The following is a 22,953-nucleotide window of genomic DNA, read 5'->3' as shown; positions in this document are numbered from 1 at the left end:
ATTGTGTTTTGTGCGTGTTTGTTATTTCGTTTCGTGTGTCGTTTGGTGAGCGGGTTTGCTCCTCTCTGTGTGGAGGTACTTTGTATTTGTTTCTTTACTTGTTAGTAAAGTACGTTTTCATTGAGCTCTGTGTCCTGCGCCTGACTTCGACCCACCGCATTACACTGACACTCGTGACAAAATCAAAATATATTTTATGTTAGAGATTCTTCAAAGTAGCCTCCCTTTGCCTTGATGGCAGCTTTTCACACTCTTGGCATTCTCTCAATCAGCTTCATGAGGTAGACACCCGGAATGCATTTCAATTAACAGGTGTGCCTTGTTAAAAGTTAATTTGTGGAATTTCTTTCCTTCTTAATGTGTTTGAGCCAATCAGTTGTGTTGTGACAAGGTAGGGGTGATATACAGAATATAGCCCTATTTGGTAAAAGACCAAGTCCATATTATGGCAAGAACAGCTCAAATATGCAAAGAAAAACAACAGTCCATCATTACCTTAAGACATGAAGGTCAGTCAATCCGGAAAATGTCAAGAACTTTGAATGTTTCTTCAAGTGCAGTCGCAAAAACAATGAAGCGCTATGATGAAACTGGCTCTCATGAGGACTGCCACAGGAAAGGAAAACCCAGAGTTACCTCTGCTGCAGATGATAAGTTCATTAGAGTTACCAGCCTCAGATTGCAGCCCAAATAAATACTTCACAGAGTTCAAGTAACAGACACATCTCAACATTAACTGTTCAGAGGAGACTGTGTGAATCGAATTGCTGCAAAGAAACCACTACTAAACAACACCAATAAGAATAAGAGACTTGCTTGGGCCAAGAAACATGAGCAATGGACATTAGACCGGTGGAAATCTGTCCTTTGGTCTGATGAGTCCAAATTTGAAATGTTTGGTTCCAACCGCCATTTCTTTGTGAGACGCAGAGTAGGTGAACGGATGATCTCCGCATGTGTGGTTCCCACCGTGAAGCATGGAGGAGGAGGTGTGATGGTGTGGTGGTTCTTTGCTGGTGACACTGCATGTGATTTATTTAGAATTCAAGGCACACTTAACCAGCATGGCTACCACATCATTCTGCAGTGATACATCATCCCATCTGGTTTGCGCTTAGTGGGACTATCATTTGTTTTCAACAGGACAATGACCCAAAATACACCTCCAGGCTGTGTAAGGGCTATTTGACCAAGGAGAGTGATGGAGTGCTGCATTAGATGACCTGGCCTCCACAATCACCCAAACTCAACCCAATTGAGATGGTTTGGGATGAGTTGGACCGCAGGGTGAAGGAAAAGCAGCCAACAAGTGCTCAGCATATGTGGGAACTCCTTCAAGACTGTTGGAAAAGCATTCCTCATGAAGCTGGTTGAGAGAATGCCAAGAGTGTGCAAAGCTATCATCAAGGCAAAGGGTGGCTACTTTGAATAATCTAAAATCTAAAATATATTTTGATTTGTTTAACCTTTTTGTTGGTTACTACATGATTCCATATGTGTTATTTCATAGTATGTAACAGGAGCAGTGAATGTACAATGTAGAAAATAGTAAAAAATAAAGAAAAACCCTGGAATGAGTAGGTGTGTCCAAACCTTTGGCTGGTACTGTACGTGCGTGCAAGCATGCATTTGTGTGTCAGTGACACCTGGCAAGCCACTGCAAAGGAAACTAGATTAAAGACACAGCTTGAAACATATCAGAGCTGTTCAAATCATTATTAGCACGGTGTTAATGATTCAAACCTACAAAAATTACTTTTTATTGGCACATACTTGAAGCAAATATGACTTGCCATTATGTCCTTTTTTTTTTGACTCACATTTAATAATGTGTGCATTACTACTCACTGTTTTGTGCTAACCATAGAGCTTAATACTGCTCTGTGCTTTAGCAATGGAACACAAGCCTCACTAATGAAAGTGTTGGCATTATAAACCAACGTGGAGTTCCCCAATGGGTTTAAGAGCATAGCAACACAATACACGACACCTGTCTGTCACTCAGAGTGCAATACATCCTCAGAGCAGCAGCAGCATGGGTCAGAGGAGATCCAAAGGAGATAAGTAGCAGCACAACATTATACACACGACCTCCCACTGACCTTTCATTGTGCTTCAGCAGGAATCACAGGCTGTAATGAGGGGAGATGAGTGGAGAAGTGGAGGAGTGGAGACAGGTATAGACCAAAAGCCTCCACTAAGTATGGTACATGCACACAACATGTAAGAGGTGTCCTGTGAATAATTCCAGATGATAGAGGAATGTAGGAATGTACACTGAGTGTACAAAACATTAGGAACATCTTCCTAATGAGTTGCCCTCAGAAAAGCCTAAATTTGTCAGGGCATGGACTTGTTCCACAGGGATGCTGGCCCATGTTGACTCCAACACTTTTCACAGTTGTGTCAAGTTGGCTGGATGTCCTTTGGTGGTGGACCATTCTTGATACACACAAACCAGTGATTGCCAACAAGGGTTTAGCCACCAAGTACTAAATCATGTTTTGCAGAGGGGTCAAATACTTATTTCCCTCATTAAAATGCAAATCAATTTATAAAATTTTTGACATGTGTTTTTCTGGATTTTGTTGTTGTTATTCTGTCTCTCACTGTTCAAATAAACCTACCATTAAAATTATAGACTGATCATTTCTTTGTCAGTGGGCAAACGTACAAAATCAGCAGGGGATCAAATACTTTTTTCCCTCACTGTACACAATCCATGTCTCAATTGTCTCAAGGCTTAAAAATCATAATTTAACCTGTCTCCTCCCCTTCATCTACACTGATTTGAAGTGGATTTAACAAGTGACATCAATAAGGGATCATAGCTTTCACCTGGATTCACCTGGTCAGTCTATGTCATGGAAAGAGCAGGTGTTCCTAATGTTTTGTACCCTTAGTGTAGTATCTATGGGTGAGATCTTACACTCACTCAGCTTGAGCTGTCAGATATGGGATGCAAACCAACGATATCCATGTTTTTTTTTACATAACATTAATTGCAGGGACACCACACAGAGAGTTGGTAAACTGCACAGTGCCATGATGACCACACACCATGAGCCTGATTCATCTGAGAAGCTGACTGGTACTGAAGGAGGGGGTGTAGGCCAGATAAAGCTTGGGCTGACAGTGCCTCTGTGGGCTGTAGAGTGATAGCCCCCGGGTCCTGGGCAGGTCCAAGGTGAAATTGTCTGTCGGAGGAGAGGAGAGAGGAAGCTCTACTCCGCTGTGCTCCAGGTACTGATGACTGTGGACAGGATGTAGGATAGTCGTGATGAGGGGAGGGGAGGTTGGCCGTTTGACGAGGGGAGGCAGGCCGTGACAGCACAATGGACTCGGAAGTCCATTAATCACCATGCACCACAGCCAGGAGACTGAGACAACAGCTCTAAACATTAACATGAAAAATATACACATAAAAACACACACATAAAAACACACACAGAGCCCATTATTCAGGGCCATCAATCTGACAGACAGCTAGTATAACTCACACATTGTGCCTGTCAAATCAACCCATCACATCTGCCACTGCAAAGGCCAGGGGTAGTACAGCAGCTTAAAAAAAAGCAAACATACCTTTACATCCACTGCAGCTTAAAGTTGACTCCTTTATAAAGAACAAGCCAAAGCATTTGATATTAACAAATTGATTTTGCCATGAGTGAAATGTCTGAGCATGAGAGTGTTGTGTAGTTCTGGCCAGCGTCTGTGAGACTGTGTGTGTCCATCAGATTGACTACTGATAGACTACTGCTCTATGAGGCTTGCAGAGACAGATCTGATCTCTAAAGTCTGGCTTTCCTGTCTGATCGGCGACATACAATATACGCTACTTTCACAGCCCCTAGGAAAATAGCCCAATCTGTGTACGATATTAGTTGTCAAAGATATAGTCTGCCATTGATCCAAAAAGTGTGAGGCAGAAAGAAAGGAGAGAGGAGCAGGCAAAGTGGAGGGAAAAATATATATGGAGGAAATAGATGTGCATATCAAGACAGCATTTAACGCCTTAGTGAGAGCGGTGGAGGGAAAATCAACTTGATTTCAATGTGACAAAATAGATTTTCCCATTTTCTATGGACTGCTTTGCCTCCCGGGGCACCATAGAATGTCTATCTAAATACACTTACAGCTCAACCTGAATTATGTCCAATGCATTTACAGGGTGAAGGAACAACATTTTCCATCCAGCAAAAAAGTTGTTTGGTGTGCCAGACGGAGGGGTGACATGTGTGATACATACTTATGAGTCTCTTCTGAAGTAGCTGAAGTTTTACAGCTCTCCAGACACCTAGAAGATACAGATGTAGGATCTCCTTTGTTGCTGAGAATTGTAGTGTATTCAATATTTTAAAAGGCTCCTACAAAAAATGTCCATAAATTATAATTAATATAATACTTAACATTTCCTGTTACTGCAGGATTATTTTCCTGCTGTAGCAAACTGGCTCAAATTAAGATCCTACATCTGTAGCCTTACGTCACTCTATCTGCAATCCCAGCTGGCACTGCTGTATGCCACAGACACACTCACACATTGCCCACGGTTACCACACCTGTATGCTAACACCATATTATACAGAATTACTGCTGAGGAAAAATAACAAGTGTATCTACAGGTAACTGATAAAATAAAGGAAACACCAACATAAAGCGTCTTAATAGGACGTTTGGCCACCACGAGCTAGAACAGCTTCAATGCACCTTGGCATCGATTCTACAAGTGTCTAGAACTCTATTGGAGGGATGTGACACCATTCTTTCGCGAAACGTTCCATCATTTAGTGTTTTGTTGATGGTGGTGGAAACTGCTGTCTCAGTTGCTGCTTTAGAATCACTCATAAGTGTTCAACTGGGTTGAGATCTGGTGACTGAGACGGCCATGGCATATGGTTTACATCAGGGATGGGCAACTCCAGTCCCGGGGGCCAGAGTGGTGCCACACTTTTTCCCCATCCCTAGCAAACACAGCTGATTATACTAATTGCATTCTAAACTGAAGATAATGATTAGTTGATTTTTGGAGTCAGGTGTGTTAGCTGGGGCTGGGGCAAAAGTGTGACACCAATCAGGCCACTGAGGACTGAAGTTGTCCATCCCTGGTTTACATCGTTTTCATGCTCATCAAACCATTCAGTGACTACTCATGCCCTGTGGATGGGTGCATTGTCATGGTAGCCAACATAATGGCCCAAAAAATGGCCTGCCCTAAGCATGATGGAATGTTAATTACTTAAATAACTCCGGAACCACACCTGTGTGTAAGCACCTGCTTTCAATATACTTGTATCCCTCATTTACTAAAGTGTTTCCATTATTTTGGCAGTTACCTGTATATGGGATTTTGTCTGTAACACAGGTCTAGACATGACTCATTTCACTTAGAGGCATGAACTATAAACATGCAATAAAGGGGTGATCACATTCAATACAACCCTCTAATCATGCAATCTCTAACTCAACAGAAATCAATAGCATCCTTTATGAGCACACAGACCAGGCGCTCAATGTTTGAATTACACACAGTACTAACACATTTATCAATTAATCATCTATGAGAGTTATAGCTCAGAGATCCACTCATTGCCATTTGATAGTGATTTCCCTGTTCCAGCTGAGAGGTTTCTGTTGGACTTGTTGGACACAGCCGATGCTGGTGGATAAGTGTGTATCACCTCAATTAAACCAAGCTCTAAGTGTCTGACAACAGCTAATATTCCTCTTCCACGAGCACAGCGAATCGATGTTCTGGCATTCGTCACCCCGCTGAAAAAGCAATCATGCCGTTGTCTCGCTCCGGTTAAGGAATGGAGAGATGCTGCCTCCGCTTGCTCATTAGAATGCACCACAGAAATCCACCCCCTGCCTTCCCTCAACCCCTCATCTCCCCAGCACAGTCACCCCCTCTCCTGCCTCCTCCATTCGCCTATCTCCAGTCTCTTTACTGACAATAACAACAGTGCTTTAAAACATCATGGTAGTGAGGCAGTGAGACAGTGAGACAGCAGCAGTGTTTTGGGGCCCCATTAGATCAGTCTGGAGAGGCTCCCAGCCCAGCCCAGCCCAGCCCAACACACTCACCTCTCTGTCCAGCAGCGTGGGGGAGATCACAGTGACAATGTTGCCGCTCTCTGGGTTGATGTAGAACATGTTGGGCGAGGGTTTGTCGGGCGACTGCTTCACAATGTTGTAACGCAGCACTGCATTCTGCAACCTGGGGTCATCAGCATCCTCCGCTGTCATTGTCATCACCACAGTTCCTATGGAAACAGACACAAGTTCGTTAGAAGTTTGCAGCACTATCTTGGGCACTACCTACAGATGTAGGATCTTAATTTGAGCCAGTTTTCTACAGCAGGAAAATAATCTTGTAGCAACAGGAAATGTGAATTATTATGTGGATTATAATGAATGGACATTTTTGTAGGGATAGATTTTTCATAAGGAAAAATCAAGTCTGAAATTTCAATGTGGAAATTACAAACTTCAGAAGCCTTTTTAAACCTCAAATACGTATAAGTTTTAAATGTACTGCATTGCAGGAAAGTTCTCCTGCAACAGGGTGATCAAATTAAGATCCTACATCTGTATGATAAGCATTCAAGACCAATAAAGTCAGTCACTTTGTCAACCACATGGAAGTACGTGGAATTACATTGAGTTACCAAATCACAAGTATGATGAAAATATGAGCCTGTTCAATGCTGATCTAACAACAAGCACTGAGACAAAGGCCGAGAATGGTATCCTTTACTAATGCATTCTCTCCCTAATGCTGGTCATAACGATATACCACATGTTATTTGGTAATGGAACAGGAACGGAGAGCCACCCCTGCAGTCTAAGCTGAAATCCCAGTCAATCCTTGACATCTCTTCAACTCTCCATCCTCATGTTTCGCCTCAGTGATGAGCCTCACACTTCCACTCTACAGGCAAGAGAATTTGTTAGCTGATGGGACGCCAATCTCTCTCCCACCTCATATTCTCTCACTACACAAATCTCATCTGAGAACAGCAAGACATCTCTGTGGAGCCTGAAAATTGAGTTTGGACCACTCTACAGTGAGTCATAGTACCCATAAAAAAAACACAAGCCTGGTTTCAGTCTCTTCGGCACGGCTGTTTCATTTTAGCCGTCATGCTTATCAGCCTATTACTATGACACTACCTCTTCTATTACTTGTTATTTTACATTTGACTCTTTATTATTGATATTGATTATTGTACTGTAATGTTGATTGAGCTAGCACACAATAATTTCACTGCACTTTTTACCTGCTGTAAACTGTGTTTGTGACAAATAACATTTGATTGGATTTGACTGTTCACCTTAATGTTTGATGATTCTTTGCTATGGAGTATTAGTCTGGACCTCAGTCAAATGAGCAACAAATTAGCCAAAAGTGCAAAAACTGTATCCGACTGCATTAAGTGTGCTAAATAGTTGCTTTAGTGTAAATGGACGTATGGTCAGTAGTAGATAATGGAGGGCAGAGAGGCAGAGACGTGTGGGTTTGATCCCCTGGCAGGTGTTTGAACTGTAAGATGAACCATTAGTAGTGGGTAAAGCAGTAATCCTTCTACAGGCTAATTACAGAGGCCCAGTGTGTCACAGAGCTCTCAGCAGACAGACAGACAGACAGAGAAGGACAATCTCTTTATCATTCCACACACACACAGTAACTCGCTAACAGACACCCCACACCCACATACGCCACAGACCTAAATACAGTGAGTAACTCACTTAAACATACATTCAAAACACACAAGCTGTCATCCATTGAACTTGTGAGCATGGCTGACATATCACTCCAAAATAATTAGTGTCTCTGTTTTAATTATAGGATCTGTCAGTTGGGACAGACAGAGTAGAATACTGTTGGGGGATGCTCCAGCACAGTAATTTCACAGACCATCACACTACACACTCCCTGGCTAATGCAGCCATCTCTATTGACTGGGCTAGAGAGGCCCATGGGTTACACAGCTCCCCATGCATGGGTCTATCTATCTATCCACTGCTGTCTCCAGTGGGCCAGTATTAGTCACAGTCTTCCCTATACTGTACATGTTACTTGGCTAGAAGCTCTAGAATAGTCAGTCAATAGTTGTGTACCAGACCAAGCCATGATTTCCAATACTGATAGAGAGTGAGTTGAAATGTTAAATGTCACTTCTACAATGCAGAGTTAATCAATATACTGAATGTTTTGTTAATATAAATATGCAATTGACACATTTACATCATATTTCTAATCATTAATCATGACTCTCTAAACAAAGATGTAAATGTAAGCTTGAAACATAGTTTCTGTGCTTTCATCTCCTGCTTGTAGTGATAGAGATAGAGATAACTCAGGAAGTGAATCTGATAATACATGCACCTGTTAAGAAACTATCTGTGAGAACTTTTAAGGCGTCCGCATGCTTCCCAGCCGAAACAGTTCGGAAGAGTTAGTGTATATATTATGACAACATTTTGTGAGGTTTTTGTTAGTTTTCGATTCCAGTAAGGTGTTTTTGGGCTGATCGGGTACACAACATTTTTTCTCGAGGCAAGCCGAAGTCGTTAGCTGAAGTCTACACCCCTTCGTTGGTGATTGGTCAACAGTAGGGATTCTTCAATAAAGTATTTATTGTCATTCAATGAGAGACAACTTGTTTTCTTGATAACATTTTTTATTGAGAAATACTGCACCAAACATCTTAGTTAGATGTAAAATAGCGCAACTATTTAGCGTGACTAAACTTAACAAAAAAAACAAGAAAGTATATTATCAAAACAAGATAAATGACATAAAAAACAATGGGAAAATACTTTTGAGCACCTTACATGATATTATGGGCAGAAAAGTCCATTTATCTCCATCGTTCCATGAAGTTGATGGGTCATTTATAACAAAGCCTTTTGATATAGCCAACAATTTCAATGAATATTTCACCGGTAAAGTGGACACACTGAGAAGTGAAATTCCAACATTGAACAGTGAACCATCATATTTGTGTTTTTAAGATCTAATAATGAAAGAGAAGGATTGCCATTTAGAATTTGGTCAAGTTTGTGTGGAAGAGGTGGAAAAACGGTTGTTATCCATCAATAATGATAAGCCACCAGGTATAGACAACCTAGATGGGAAACTATTGAGAATGGTAGCAAACTGTATTGCCACCCCTATTTGCCATGTCTTTAACCAAAGCCTAAAGGAGTGTGTGTGTCCACTGGGCGTGGAAGGAAGCTAAAGTAATTCCACTACCTAAAAATAGCAAAGCACCCTTTGCTGGCTCTAACCGCCGCCCAATCAGTAAACTGATGGAGAGAATTGTGTTTCAACAAATACAATGCTATTTTTTAAAGAACAAGTTAACTTCTGACTTTCAGCATGCATATAGGGAAGGGCACTCAACTTGTACTGCACTGACTCAGATGAAATGGATGAAAATACATGGACAATGAGATGATAGTTGGAGTTGTATTGACAGATTGATTATAATTTCTTATTGAAAAAACTCACTTGTTAGGGCTTTACATCACCTGCTATCACATGGTTGGACAGTTACTTATCCAATAGAACTCAGAGAGTATATGTAGTATATGTAGTGAGATACCCAATGGGCTGGACGATTATTTTCTCAACACTCTTTTTGAAAAAATGTATACTAAAAACTTGAAAGTCTATTAATCCGCCATCATTGACACAATGGAAAAATCTAATGATATATTATTGAAATATTGAAATAGCATGGGCGACTGAGAAAGACAAATTGGTACAATTTAAAACCAAATGGCAAACAATAATGCAGGCACTAGGGATGGGGGTGTGAGCAAGCGTGTCTGGGCAGATGAGATGTAGTCATAGTTTGCATGTGTCTGTAAGTTGTCGTTCGTATGTATTAGTTTGTTTTTGGAATGTAAAAAAAAATAAGAAAAGGAAAAACAAAATATGATTTAAAAACAGAACTCAGAGAATATTCTTCAATGGAAGCTTCTCTAACATCAGATATGTACAGTGTGGTATCCCTCAGGGCAGTTGCCTCGGGCCGTTACCCTTCTCTATTTTTACAAATGATTTCCCACTTGTCTTACAAGAAGCTAAAACAACTATGTATGCTGATGATTGCACACTCTACACATCAGCACCTACAGTCAGTGAGCTCACTGAGAATGGGTAATTAACAATAAACTGGTCTTAAATACCTCTAAAACCAAAAGCACTATATTTGGTTCAAAGCATTCCCTTAGACCTAAACCTCATCTGGAGTTGTGCATAAAGGGTGTGACCATTGAACAAGTTGAAGAAGCTGAAGTCCTAGGAGTAACAGTGAATGGTCAGTTATCATGGTCAAGTCATATTTACAAAGTTGTTGTGAAGATGGGGAGAGGTACAGTGGGGGAAAAAAGTATTTAGTCAGCCACCAATTGTGCAAGTTCTCCCACTTAGAAAGATGAGAGAGGCCTGTAATTTTCATCATAGGTACATGTCAACTATGACAGACAAAATGAGAAAACAAAATCCAGAAAATCACATTGTAGGATTTTTAATTTATTTATTTGCAAATTATGGTGGAAAATAAGTATTTGGTCAATAACAAAAGTTTCTCAATACTTTGTTATATACCCTTTGTTGGCAATGACACAGGTCAAACGTTTTCTGTAAGTCTTCACAAGGTTTTCACACACTGTTGCTGGTATTTTGGCCCATTCCTCCATGCAGATCTCCTCTAGAGCAGTGATGTTTTGGGGCTGTCGCTGGGCAACACGGACTTTCAACTCCCTCCAAAGATTTTCTATGGGGTTGAGATCTGGAGACTGGCTAGGCCACTCCAGGACCTTGAAATGCTTCTTACGAAGCCACTCCTTCGTTGCCCGGGCGGTGTGTTTGGGATCATTGTCATGCTGAAAGACCCAGCCACGTTTAATCTTCAATGCCCTTGCTGATGGAAGGAGGTTTTCACTCAAAATCTCACGATACATGGCCCCATTCATTCTTTCCTTTACACGGATCAGTCGTCCTGGTCCCTTTGCAGAAAAACAGCCCCAAAGCATGATGTTTCCACCCCCAAGCTTCACAGTAGGTATGGTGTTCTTTGGATGCAACTCAGCATTCTTTGTTCTCCAAACACGACGAGTTGAGTTTTTACCAAAAAGTTATATTTTGTTTTCATCTGACCATATGACATTCTCCCAATCCTCTTCTGGATCATCCAAATGCACTCTAGCAAACTTCAGACGGGCCTGGACATGTACTGGCTTAAGCAGGGGGACACGTCTGGCACTGCAGGATTTGAGTCCCTGGCGGCGTAGTGTGTTACTGATGGTAGGCTTTGTTACTTTGGTCCCAGCTCTCTGCAGGTCATTCACTAGGACCCCCGTGTGGTTCTGGGATTTTTGCTCACCGTTCTTGTGATCATTTTGACCCCACGGGGTGAGATCTTGCGTGGAGCCCCAGATCGAGGGAGATTATCAGTGGTCTTGTATGTCTTCCATTTCCTAATAATTGCTCCCACAGTTGATTTCTTCAAACCAAGCTGCTTACCTATTGCAGATTCAGTCTTCCCAGTCTGGTGCAGGTCTACAATTTTGTTTCTGGTGTCCTTTGACAGCTCTTTGGTCTTGGCCATAGTGGAGTTTGGAGTGTGACTGTTTGAGGTTGTGGACAGGTGTCTTTTATACTGATAACAAGTTCAAACAGGTGCCATTAATACAGGTAACGAGTGGAGGAGAGAGGAGCCTCTTAAAGAAGAAGTTACAGGTCTGTGAGAGCCAGAAATCTTGCTTGTTTGTAGGTGACCAAATACTTATTTTCCACCATAATTTGCAAATAAATTCATAAAAAATCCTACAATGTGATTTTCTGGAGAAAAAAATTCTCAATTTGTCTGTCATAGTTGACGTGTACCTATGATGAAAATTACAGGCCTCTCTCATCTTTTTAAGTGGTAGAACTTGCACAATTGGTGGCTGACTAAATACTTTTTTTCCCCACTGTATGTCTGTTATAAAAAGATGTTCTGCGTTTTTGACACAAAGATCAACTGTACTAGTTGTTCAGGCTTTGATCTTATCTATTACTGTTCTGTACTTTGCCATGTATTTGTACATTTTAAGTGAACCCCAAGAAGAGTAGCTAATGCATGTGCAGCAGCTAATGGGGATCCTAATAAACTACACTAATATAACTGTAGAAGAGTGATATAACTCCTGAGTGGCGCAGTGGTCTAAGGCACTGCATCGCAGTGCTAACTGTGCCACTAGAGATCCTGGTTCGAATCCAGGCTCTGTCGCAGCCGGCCGCGACCGGGAGACTCATGGGCGGCGCACAATTGGCCCAGCGTCGTCCAGGGTAGGGGAGGGAATGGCCGGCAGGGATGTAGCTCAGTTGATAGAGCATGGTGTTTGCAACGCCAGGGTTGTGGGTTCGATTCCCACGGGGGGCCAGTATAAAAAAAAAAATGTATTCACTAACTGTAAGTCGCTCTGGATAAGAGCGTCTGCTAAATGACTAAAAATGTAAATGTAAGAGCTCCTGTGAGTCCTGTGACTCCAAACCCTCTGTACGTCATCTTGTGCAGATCCCTGGTTGCATGCCAAAGGTCAAATTACTGGGCTCCTGATGTGATTAACCCCTATTGACCCCCATTGACCTTTGACCTATCTGCTCAGACAGGCTGATAGGAATGACAGAGGTACCTACTATCAATATGAGCATGCAGTGAGATAGCTATCAGCACACACACACACATAACCCTAAAAGCACTAACAGGGGTCAATTTTGTCCAAAAATTTCATAATTTCAAAACCCTTTTATAATAATAATAATAATAATAATAATAATATAATAATATAATAATATTCTAAATTATAGAACTTAGTCATAAATAAACATTTATCATGATTTCATGTGTCAATATGGAGCAATGAAATATAATCACTATTTTGTATACTAGTGGTGCGCAGCTAAGCTGAAAATGTGGTCTCAACAGTAAAGTTTGTGATAAAAGCACCACATTTGGCACAGAGGTAGATGTATGTACCCTGACAAGATATACAGTGCATTCGGAAAGTATTCAGACCCCTTGACTTTTTCCATATTTTGTTAAGTTACAGCCTTATTCTAAAATTGATTAAATTATTTTAATCTACACAAAATACCCCATAATGACAAAGCAAAAACAGGTTGTTAGAAATACCTTATATACATAAGTATTCAGACCCTTTACTATGAGACTCGAAATTGAGCTCAGGTCCATCCTGTTTCCATTGATCATCTTTGAGATGTTTCTACATCTTGATTGGAGTCCCCTAGAACACAGTGGGGACTATTCAGTGGCAGGGACTGGGAGAATAGTCAGGATCAAGGCAAAGATGAACGGAGCAAAGTACAGAGAGATCCTTGATGAAAACCTGCTCCAGAGCGATTAGGATCTCAGACTGGGGCGAAGGTTCACCTTCCGGCAGGACAACGACCCTAAGCACACAGCCATGACAACGCAGGAGTGGCTTCGGGACAAGTCTCTGAATGTCCTTGAGTGGCCCAGCCAGAGCCCGGACTTGAACACAATCGAACATCTCTGGAGAGACCTGAAAATAGCTGCGCAGCAAAGCTCCCCATCCAACCTGACAGAGCTTGAGAGGATCTGCAGAGAAGAATGGGAGAAACTCCCCAAATACAGGTGTGCCAAGCTTGTAGCGTCATACCCAAGAAGACTCAATGCTATAATCGCTGCCAAAGGCGCTTCAACAAAGTACTGAGTAAAGGGTCTGAATACTTATGTAAATGTGATACTCCAGTTTCTTCTTTTTAATAAATTAGCAAAAAATTATAAAAACCTGTTTTTGCTTTGTCATTATGGGGTATTGTGAGTAGATTGATGAGGGGAAAAAACAATTTAATAAATTGTAGAATAAGGCTGTAAGTAACAAGTGTTATACGAAAACTTTTCCCATTCATTCATTTACAACACTTGGGTTAGTGGAAATAATTCACATGCTATGGAAACAGCAGTAGCATAAGTAGGACTCTAGGAGCTGCAGACCAGATTGCTGTGCTGAAACACAATTGGCTTTAATGACTACTGAGCTGACAGTGAGGGGAATTGACTCAAATAGTTCCTCCTCAACTTCTCATCGCTCATGCCACCCTAATTGTCTTTAAAGGTCTAGACTATTCAGACCATAACACATGGGTTGGCAGATAAAGAATGTAAATTATTTATCTATGGAATATATGTATTTTTTATTAATATTTTCCCAGACAAGAGAATCATCAGCATTGGGGAAAAAGAGCCTGAGGGTGTATTTTAGTAACATGTGAAAGGGAACATGGAATCCTGGGTATAGAGTTATCCGACTGAAGAATGCCATTGAGATTGATGTCATATTGGAACATAACATTGACCAATGGTTGGGGGAAATATGAAAAAAGGTTTGTGGATTTCAAAAAATGACTTTCCTTTGTTTGGTATGACTACTTTGTTCCGCATGAGCACTTAAACTCTTCTGTAGGCGCTCACAACAGTCTGACAAACCATTCAACCAGGGTTAGAGCTGATATGAAACACACAAACAAAATGTCTGCTGGAATCTGCTGCTATCTCTGCTTCAGTTACAATTCAGCAGCATGCCACAAATCCCACAGCAATAAACAGCAAATAAACTCCACTGTATCATTCTGATAACATCTGCCCAGACGACATGATCCCTTGCTGTGATGACATGTTCAGTGGAGTGAACCATGCCCTCTTCTGGCTGCACACAGGACCACAAGCCCAACCCAACCTGGCACCCCCAGAGCCAAGCTCAATCAGCACACATACACACACTTCCTGTCAAAGGATTATGCCTTCTGGTGGGCCAGCAAATGGCACTTACCAATATCAGTACACTGGTGAAAGATGGAGGTAAAAGTGAGAGAATAGAGGAAGAAATACAACATGAGTGGGTAGTTGCTTGTGTTTGTCCCTCTACTGCATCTCAAGTACCTTGGAGCCTGCTGGTGCCCAGACCAAGAGGATTCTTTCACATCAACAGTACAATGGATGCCTGCCCCTCCAAACCAGCAACCAGCCAAAATACTCTCTTTTTATCAAAGGAAATATGCACTAAGATATTGTTTCCTCTATAAATACCTACTCCACCTCAGGTCCACTGGCATATTCATGGTCATTGTGTGACTTGCTCTGAGAGCTGTGAAGAACATTTATGAAATAAATAAATAATGGGTAATATAGCTAGCTATAAACAGTTGAAAGTAAATTATGCTAGGTCATTTAATTAAATGTAATTCCATCCATTGTCAAACAAATTAATCATATTATTTTAAATTATTAGAATAAATACATTTAAGGTTACAGTGATTAAAAAAAAGAAGTATTTTTTTGTGAGAGAAATTTCAATTAAATGTGGATAAATAGGCATTATTGTTTTCAGACATCTCCTCCTGACACAGTGTCTTCATTACAATAAGCTCGGTGTGTATCCTTCATCAATCACTTCAAGTCTGCTGGGAATAGCTGCTTACAGATATCATATTCTGTAGATTGCTGACTAAAGCTGTCATTGGTATGTCTAGTTCAGAACACAATATTTAAAAAAAAAGGTGCATACTTGTATTATAGCACTTTGATTACAGTTCAGCTTTCTCTGGTTTTACGGCAGGTAGCCTGGCGGGTAGGAGCGTTGGGCCAGTAACCGGAAGGTTGCTGGATCGAATTCCCGAGCTGACAAGGTAGAAATCTGTCGTTCTGCCCCTTAGCAAGGCAGTTAACCCACTGTTCCCCGGGCGCTGAAGACGTGGATGTTGATTAAGGCAGCCCTCCGCACCTCTCTGATTCAGAGGGGTTGGGTTAAATGTGGAAGACACATTTCAGTTGAATGCATTCAGTTGTGCAACTGACTAGGTATCCCCCTTTCCCTGTATCCTCCTTTACTCCTGCTTATAAACCCACTGACCCCCTTTTTTGGACTCTCTTGCACTGGCTCTTTGCACATTCACACTACACTGTTACTCCAACACACACACACACACACACACACACACACACACACACACACACACTACATACGCTCACACACACACACACACATGCATATTGACGCCACACACTTTTACATTCTTTCACACTCTTCACATACGCTGCTGCTCTGTTTATTATCTATCCTGATTGCTTAGTCACTTCTTACCCCTACCTACATGTACATATTACCTCAACTACCTCGTACCCCTGCACATTGACTCGGTACCGGTACTCCTTCTATATAGTCTCGTTATTGTTATATTATTCTGTCACTATTTCCTTTTTTATTATGCTATTAAAAAAATAAAAAATGTTGGGAAATGGCTTGTAAGCATTTCACTGTAAAGTCTACACCTGTTGTATTCGGCACATGTGACAAATAAAATTAGATTTTACATTCCGAAATGCGTGTCGTTTTCCACGCCTGTCAGATACTAACCCCGGTCAGTCTTAAGCTGCTCTGTGTCTGATGTAATCTATCCTACAGCTCTGAAACCCTCTAACTGACAGATAGACTGACTGACTGATAGACAGACAAACAGACAGACAATGGGCCCCAGACAACAACTAACACTGGCAGCCTACCTGCTGCAACACCTCACATAGACTACCCCAACAGACAGATCACCTGCAACACCTCACACTCCAACACAGTCACACAGGCTGCCCCCGAGAAACCACTGGGCAGTGATATGCCTACAGTGTTACAGAGTCTTCATGGGTTAAGTATTGGGAGGTCCACCATCATTCAATACCAGCTTTTAAGATAACAACTGACAGAGTGTCTTCTGGATTTTAGTAATGCAGCATGGAGTAAAAAAGCCACTATTGCCAAATTCAGTCAGTGGCTGTAACGATCCCGGCTGTCTGAGTCGGGTCCTGGTCGTAATCTCCAGTTTCCCGAGGGTTCGGGAACGCTCCGGGGAGCGCTCTGGTTTCCGCACCTGCTTCCCATCAGCAATCTGCACACCTGGGCCTAATCATCACCCTTCTTAGGCTCTGGCCCAACATCCAGTTCCTGCCGGATCGTTAGCCATGAACAGTAGGTGTATCTGTGTATCAGTTTTGAGTTCTAGCGTGAGTTTTTGTTGTTTTGTACTTTGTCGAGTTTTTGTGTCCTTACCTCCGTTTTTGTTCCACCTGCAGTCACACGTCCGGAACCTTCACCCCACCTCTGCCTGATGGTCGGCGGCTGCCGAGCCATCACTGGACCAAGTACTGCACCCCCAACTACTCACCCACGCCGCCCGCTCTGTCCCTGGATTATTCTGCACCTTTTGTTATATCTGAATAAACCCTCACTTTCGTTCAACTCTCCTTGTCCTGGTCTGCTTTTGGGTTCTGGCTGAGGGAACTGTGACAGAACGATCCGGCCAATTATGAACCCAGCGGACCTGGACTCAGTTCGCCATGCCATTACCCAGCAGGAGAAGATGTTGGGCCATCATAGCACGGTACTACAGGAGATCGCGTTGTCAGTTCGGAACCTTTCTACCGGCCTGATGGAGGTCCAGAACCAACGTCAGTGTCCGGTGGAGGACCCACTACCGGTTTCACCCATCTCGCCTGCCGCTTCTGAAGTTGTGTCCCTCCGTGAGCCCAAGGTTCCGACGCCGGATAAATATGAGGGGGAGCTGGGAGGATGCCGTTCCTTCCTTATGCAGTGTGGATTAGTGTTCGATCTACAGCCCTACTCTTATGCCACAGACAAGGCTAGGATAGCCTTTGTGATTGAGTTGCTGCGTGGTCGGGCGCTGGAGTGGGCTTCAGCCGTTTGGGAACGACAGGATCCCTGCATGGCTTCATACCAGGGGTTCACGGCCGAGATGAGGAAGCTCTTCGACCATTCCGTCCGAGGGAGGGACGCAGCTAGGCGCCTGTTTTCTCTTCACCAAGGAACTCGCAGCGTGGCCGATTTCGTGATCGAGTTCAAGACGTTGGCTGTGGAGAGTGGGTGGAACGAGGAGTCTTTGCAAGCGGCTTTTTACCAGGGTCTGTCGGAGCAGCTCAAGGATGAGTTGATCTCCTATCCGGAGCCTAGTGACCTGGACAGCTTGGTAGCCTTGTCTATTCGGGTGGATAATCGAGTCCGAGAGCGAAGGAGGGAGAAGCAATGGGGTCCTTCCAATCGATCAGCTTCTCAGTTCCCAGTCGGGTCGGGTGGTGGACCAGAACACGTCGATCATTCTCCACCACAAAGGATTAGTGGAGAGGACCTCTCTCCCGATTCTGAACCCATGCAAGTGGGGCGGCACGGGTTAACCAAGGAGGAGCGTCAACATAGACGTGGGACCAACTGCTGCCTCTACTGTGGTCGCTCGGGACATTACATCTCCACTTGCTCCCTGCGGTCGTCAAACTGCCCGGCTCGCTAAAGTTGGGAGGACTTTTAGCGAGCCAGTTTCAACCTCTCAGTACCTCTGTCAGACCCCGCTTCCCGGCTACCCTTGTGAACAGGAATCAGAGCTTAGCGCTTAACGCTTTTATCGATTCAGGTGCCGATGGAAGCTTTCTTGATGCCGAGTTGGTGGAACAGCTGGGGCTTTCCAAGGAGCAATTGCCGGAAGCCATTGAAGCGACCACTCTGAACGGCAGTAGTCTGGCACGTATCACGATGAGGACTGAACCGGTTAAGATGCGGTTGTCAGGGAATCATTCTGAGATGATTTCATTTTTCATTCTGCCGTCTTCCCATGTTCCTCTGGTCCTTGGATACCCCTGGCTGAAGGAACACAATCCCACGTTCGATTGGGTGACGGGCAAGGTAACGAGTTGGAGCCTGGATTGTCATGCTAACTGTCTCAAGACTGCCTGCCCCCATTCGGTTCCCAGTCAGGTGATTGAGGCTAAACCTCCAGATTTGTCCCTGGTTCCCGAGACATATCACGATTTGGGGGAAGTTTTCAGTAAGCAGAAGGCTCTGTCACTCCCTCCCCACCGACCATATGATTGTGCCATCAACCTGGTTCCTGGAGCTGTCTACCCCAAGGGAAGGTTATACAGTATCTCCCGACCTGAACGTGAGGCGTTGGAGACCTACATCAAGGAGTCCCTAGCTGCTGGTCTCGTTCGGCCCTCGTCATCACCCCTGGGGGCAGGATTCTTCTTTGTGGGTAAGAAGGATGGCTCTCTTCGACCATGTATTGATTATCGGGGGGTTGAATGACATCACGGTCAAGAACAAGTATCCCCTGCCCTTGATGAGTTCTGCCTTCGACTCCTTACAGGGTGCTACGGTGTTCACCAAGTTAGACCTACGCAATGCGTATCACCTGGTCCGGATCAGAGAGGGGGGACGAGTGGTTGACGGGTTTCAATACACCGATGGGGCACTTCGAGTATCAGGTGATGCCGTTTGGACTGACCAATGCTCCAGCGGTATTCCAGAGTATGGTGAACGACGTCCTGAGAGATATGATCGGTCTCTTCGTGTTTGTTTACCTGGATGACATTCTGATCTTCTCGAAGGAACCTTCCGACCACGTCCAGCATGTCCGGCAGGTTCTGCAGCGATTATTGGAGAATCGCCTGTTCGTGAAGGCCGAGAAGTGCGAGTTTCACGCCCACACGACATCCTTTCTCGGGTACATCATCTCCAGGGGTGAGATTAGGATGGACCAGGAGAAGGTTAGAGCGGTTCTGGAATGGGCCCAGCCCGGTACGAGATTGCAGCTCCAGAGATTTTTGGGGTTTGCGAATTTCTACCGCAGATTCATCCGGGATTACAGCCGTGTGGCCGCTCCATTAACTGCCTTGACTTCCAGCATCAGGACCTTCAAGTGGAATCCGGAGGCGGATCGAGCGTTTCTGGATTTGAAGAGGCGATTCACCAACGCACCGATTCTCTCTCAACCGGACACGGCCCGTCAGTTCGTCGTTGAAGTGGACGCGTCTGATGTGGGAGTTGGCGCCATCCTGTCGCAGCGATGCTCCACGGACAGTAAACTCCATCCCTGCGCCTACTACTCTCGTCGCCTTTCGCCTGCGGAGAGGAATTACGATGTGGGTAACCGGGAGCTTCTCGCGGTGAAACTTGCCTTGGAGGAGTGGCGCCACTGGTTGGAGGGGCGGAGCAACCGTTTATTGTCTGGACTGACCACAAGAATCTTGCTTACGTGCAATCGGCTAAACGTCTCAACTCCCGTCAGGCCAGGTGGGCGTTGTTTTTCGGACGATTCAAGTTTGTCCTGACGTTCCGACCTGGATCTAAGAACGGCAAGGCGGACGCCTTGTCCCGGATGTTCTCCAAGACGGAGGAGAGTGGGTCCAAGACCGAGACAATTCTCCCCCGGAACTGCGTCGTGGGAGCAGTTATGTGGAAGATTGAGGAGGATGTGCTGGCGGCCCTTCGGACTCAGCCCGGTCCCGGTAACGGTCCACCCGGTCGGTTGTTTGTGCCTGAGTCGGTTCGTCCTGCTGTTCTCAAATGGTCCCACGCCAGTAAGATGGCTTGTCACCCTGGCGTGGCTCGGACAATGGCGTTTCTTCGCAGACGTTTTTGGTGGCCTGCCATGGCCGAGGATACTCGGGGTTTTGTTGCTGCCTGTCCAGTGTGTGCGCAGAATAAGAGTACCAATCGGCCCAGCTCTGGACTACTTCACCCCCTTCCTATTCCCCGGCGTCCATGGTCGCATCTGGCCCTGGACTTCGTCACGGGGTTGCCCGCTTCTGAGGGGAACACGGTCGTTCTGACTATCGTGGACAGGTTCAGCAAGTTCGCCCACTTTGTGCCTATTGCCAAGCTTCCCTCTGCCTCGGAGACGTCCGAGATCCTGGTTAGGGAGGTTTTCAGGGTCCACGGTTTGCCCAGTGATATCGTTTCCGACCGTGGTCCTCAGTTTACCTCTGCTGTCTGGAAGTCCTTCTGTTCGGCCATTGGAGCTACAGTCAGTCTCACATCTGGTTTTCACCCCCAATCCAATGGTCAGGCGGAGAGAGCCAACCAGAAGATGGAATCCACGCTACGCTGTCTGGTCTCTTCCAACCCCACCTCCTGGGCCTCTCAGTTGCCTTGGGTTGAGTATGCCCACAATACTCTCCCTACATCTGCCACTGGGATGTCTCCCTTCCAGTGCCTGTATGGCTACCAACCTCCCCCTGTTCCCTTCTCAGGAGAAGGAGCTCTCAGTGCCTTCTGTTCAGGCCCATATTCGTCGTTGCCACCGGACCTGGCATCGGGCCAGAAAGGCACTCCTTAGAGGTTCGGACCGGTATCAGCTCCAGGCGAATCGTCGCCGGATCCCCGCTCCCACCTATACCATCGGAGATAGGGTTTGGTTGGCCACACGGGATCTTCCGTTACGGACTGAGTCTAGGAAGATGTTACCGAAGTTCATTGGTCCGTTTGTGGTGGAGAAGGTGATCAATCCAGTGGCAGTTCGACTCAAACTACCGAGGACGCTCAGAGTCCATCCCACCTTTCATGTCTCCTGCCTCAAGCCTGTCTTCCTCAGTCCTCTGTTGCCTCCTCCGCCTCCTCCTCCTCCTCCTCGGATGATTGGAGGTGGTCCTGCCTACACGGTGCGTCGCATTATGGATTCCAGACGGCGGGGCCGGGGTTTCCAGTATCTCGTGGACTGGGAGGGGTATGGTCCTGAAGAGAGGAGTTGGATTCCGCGGCGACAGGTCCTAGATGAGGATCTCATCAGGGACTTCTACCGCCTCCATCCTGGCGCTCCGGGGAGTCCGCCCGGTGGCGTTCGTCGGAGGGGGGGTACTGTAACGATCCCGGCTGTCTGAGTCGGGTCCTGGTCGTAATCTCCAGTTTCCCGAGGGTTCGGGAACGCTCCGGGGAGCGCTCTGGTTTCCGCACCTGCTTCCCATCAGCAATCTGCACACCTGGGCCTAATCATCACCCTTCTTAGGCTCTGGCCCAACATCCAGTTCCTGCCGGATCGTTAGCCATGAACAGTAGGTGTATCTGTGTATCAGTTTTGAGTTCTAGCGTGAGTTTTTGTTGTTTTGTACTTTGTCGAGTTTTTGTGTCCTTACCTCCGTTTTTGTTCCACCTGCAGTCACACGTCCGGAACCTTCACCCCACCTCTGCCTGATGGTCGGCGGCTGCCGAGCCATCACTGGACCAAGTACTGCACCCCCAACTACTCACCCACGCCGCCCGCTCTGTCCCTGGATTATTCTGCACCTTTTGTTATATCTGAATAAACCCTCACTTTCGTTCAACTCTCCTTGTCCTGGTCTGCTTTTGGGTTCTGGCTGAGGGAACTGTGACAGTGGCTGTGAAATTCAATAGCCAGAAGTGCTTATAAACTGTAGTGTATCATCCCTTTTTTAGGCAGAAATCACTAAACCCCAAAACACCATGGTTATTAACATACACTGCCATCAATCATATCATATGTTCTACCAGCTCCCTCTTTTTGGAGATATTATTATCTTTGTTTGACCAAAGTCAGAAAGTATTCATGCCACTTGATTAATGCACACTTTGTTGTGTTACAGCCTGATTTTTTCGAAATATAGAAATATCTAATTTACATAAGTATTCACACCCCTGAGTCAAAACATGTTAGAATCACCTTTGGCAGCGATTATAGCTGTAAGTCTTTCTGGGTAAGTCTCTAAGAGATTTGCACACTTAGATTGTACAATATTTGCACATTATTCTTTAAAGAATTCTTCAAGATCTGTCGAGTTGGTTGTTGACATTGCTAGAAAGACATTTTCAAGTCTTGCCATAGAGTTTCAAGCCGATTTAAGTCAAAACTGTAACTAGGCCACTCAGGAACATTCAATGTCATCTTGGTGTGGAACGCAAGTGTATATTTGGCCTTGTGTTTTAGGTTATTGTCCTGCTGAAAGGTGAATTTGTCTCCCAGTGTCTGTTGGAAAGCAGACTTAACCAGGTTTTCCTCTAGGATCTTGCCTGTGCTTAGCTCTATTACTTTTATTTTTATCCTAAAATAATCCC

General features: G+C 44.5%; 1 protein-coding gene across 3 annotated transcripts in view; it reads right to left on the bottom strand.

The window, feature by feature from the left end:
* Window positions 1-22,953, bottom strand: part of LOC121531835 (cadherin-13) — a 576,485-nt gene that overhangs the window by 162,676 nt on the left and 390,856 nt on the right. For all 3 annotated transcript variants that reach the window (XM_045227157.1, XM_045227158.1, XM_041837322.2), the window contains one exon: window positions 6,091-6,269. In XM_045227157.1, the coding sequence (XP_045083092.1) occupies window positions 6,091-6,269 (179 nt within the window). The remainder of the gene's footprint in view (window positions 1-6,090; window positions 6,270-22,953) is intronic.

This window comes from Coregonus clupeaformis, chromosome 19 (assembly GCF_020615455.1).
Source record: "Coregonus clupeaformis isolate EN_2021a chromosome 19, ASM2061545v1, whole genome shotgun sequence".
Classification (NCBI taxonomy): Eukaryota; Metazoa; Chordata; class Actinopteri; order Salmoniformes; family Salmonidae; genus Coregonus; species Coregonus clupeaformis.
This window is presented reverse-complemented; position numbering and strand designations above follow the sequence as displayed.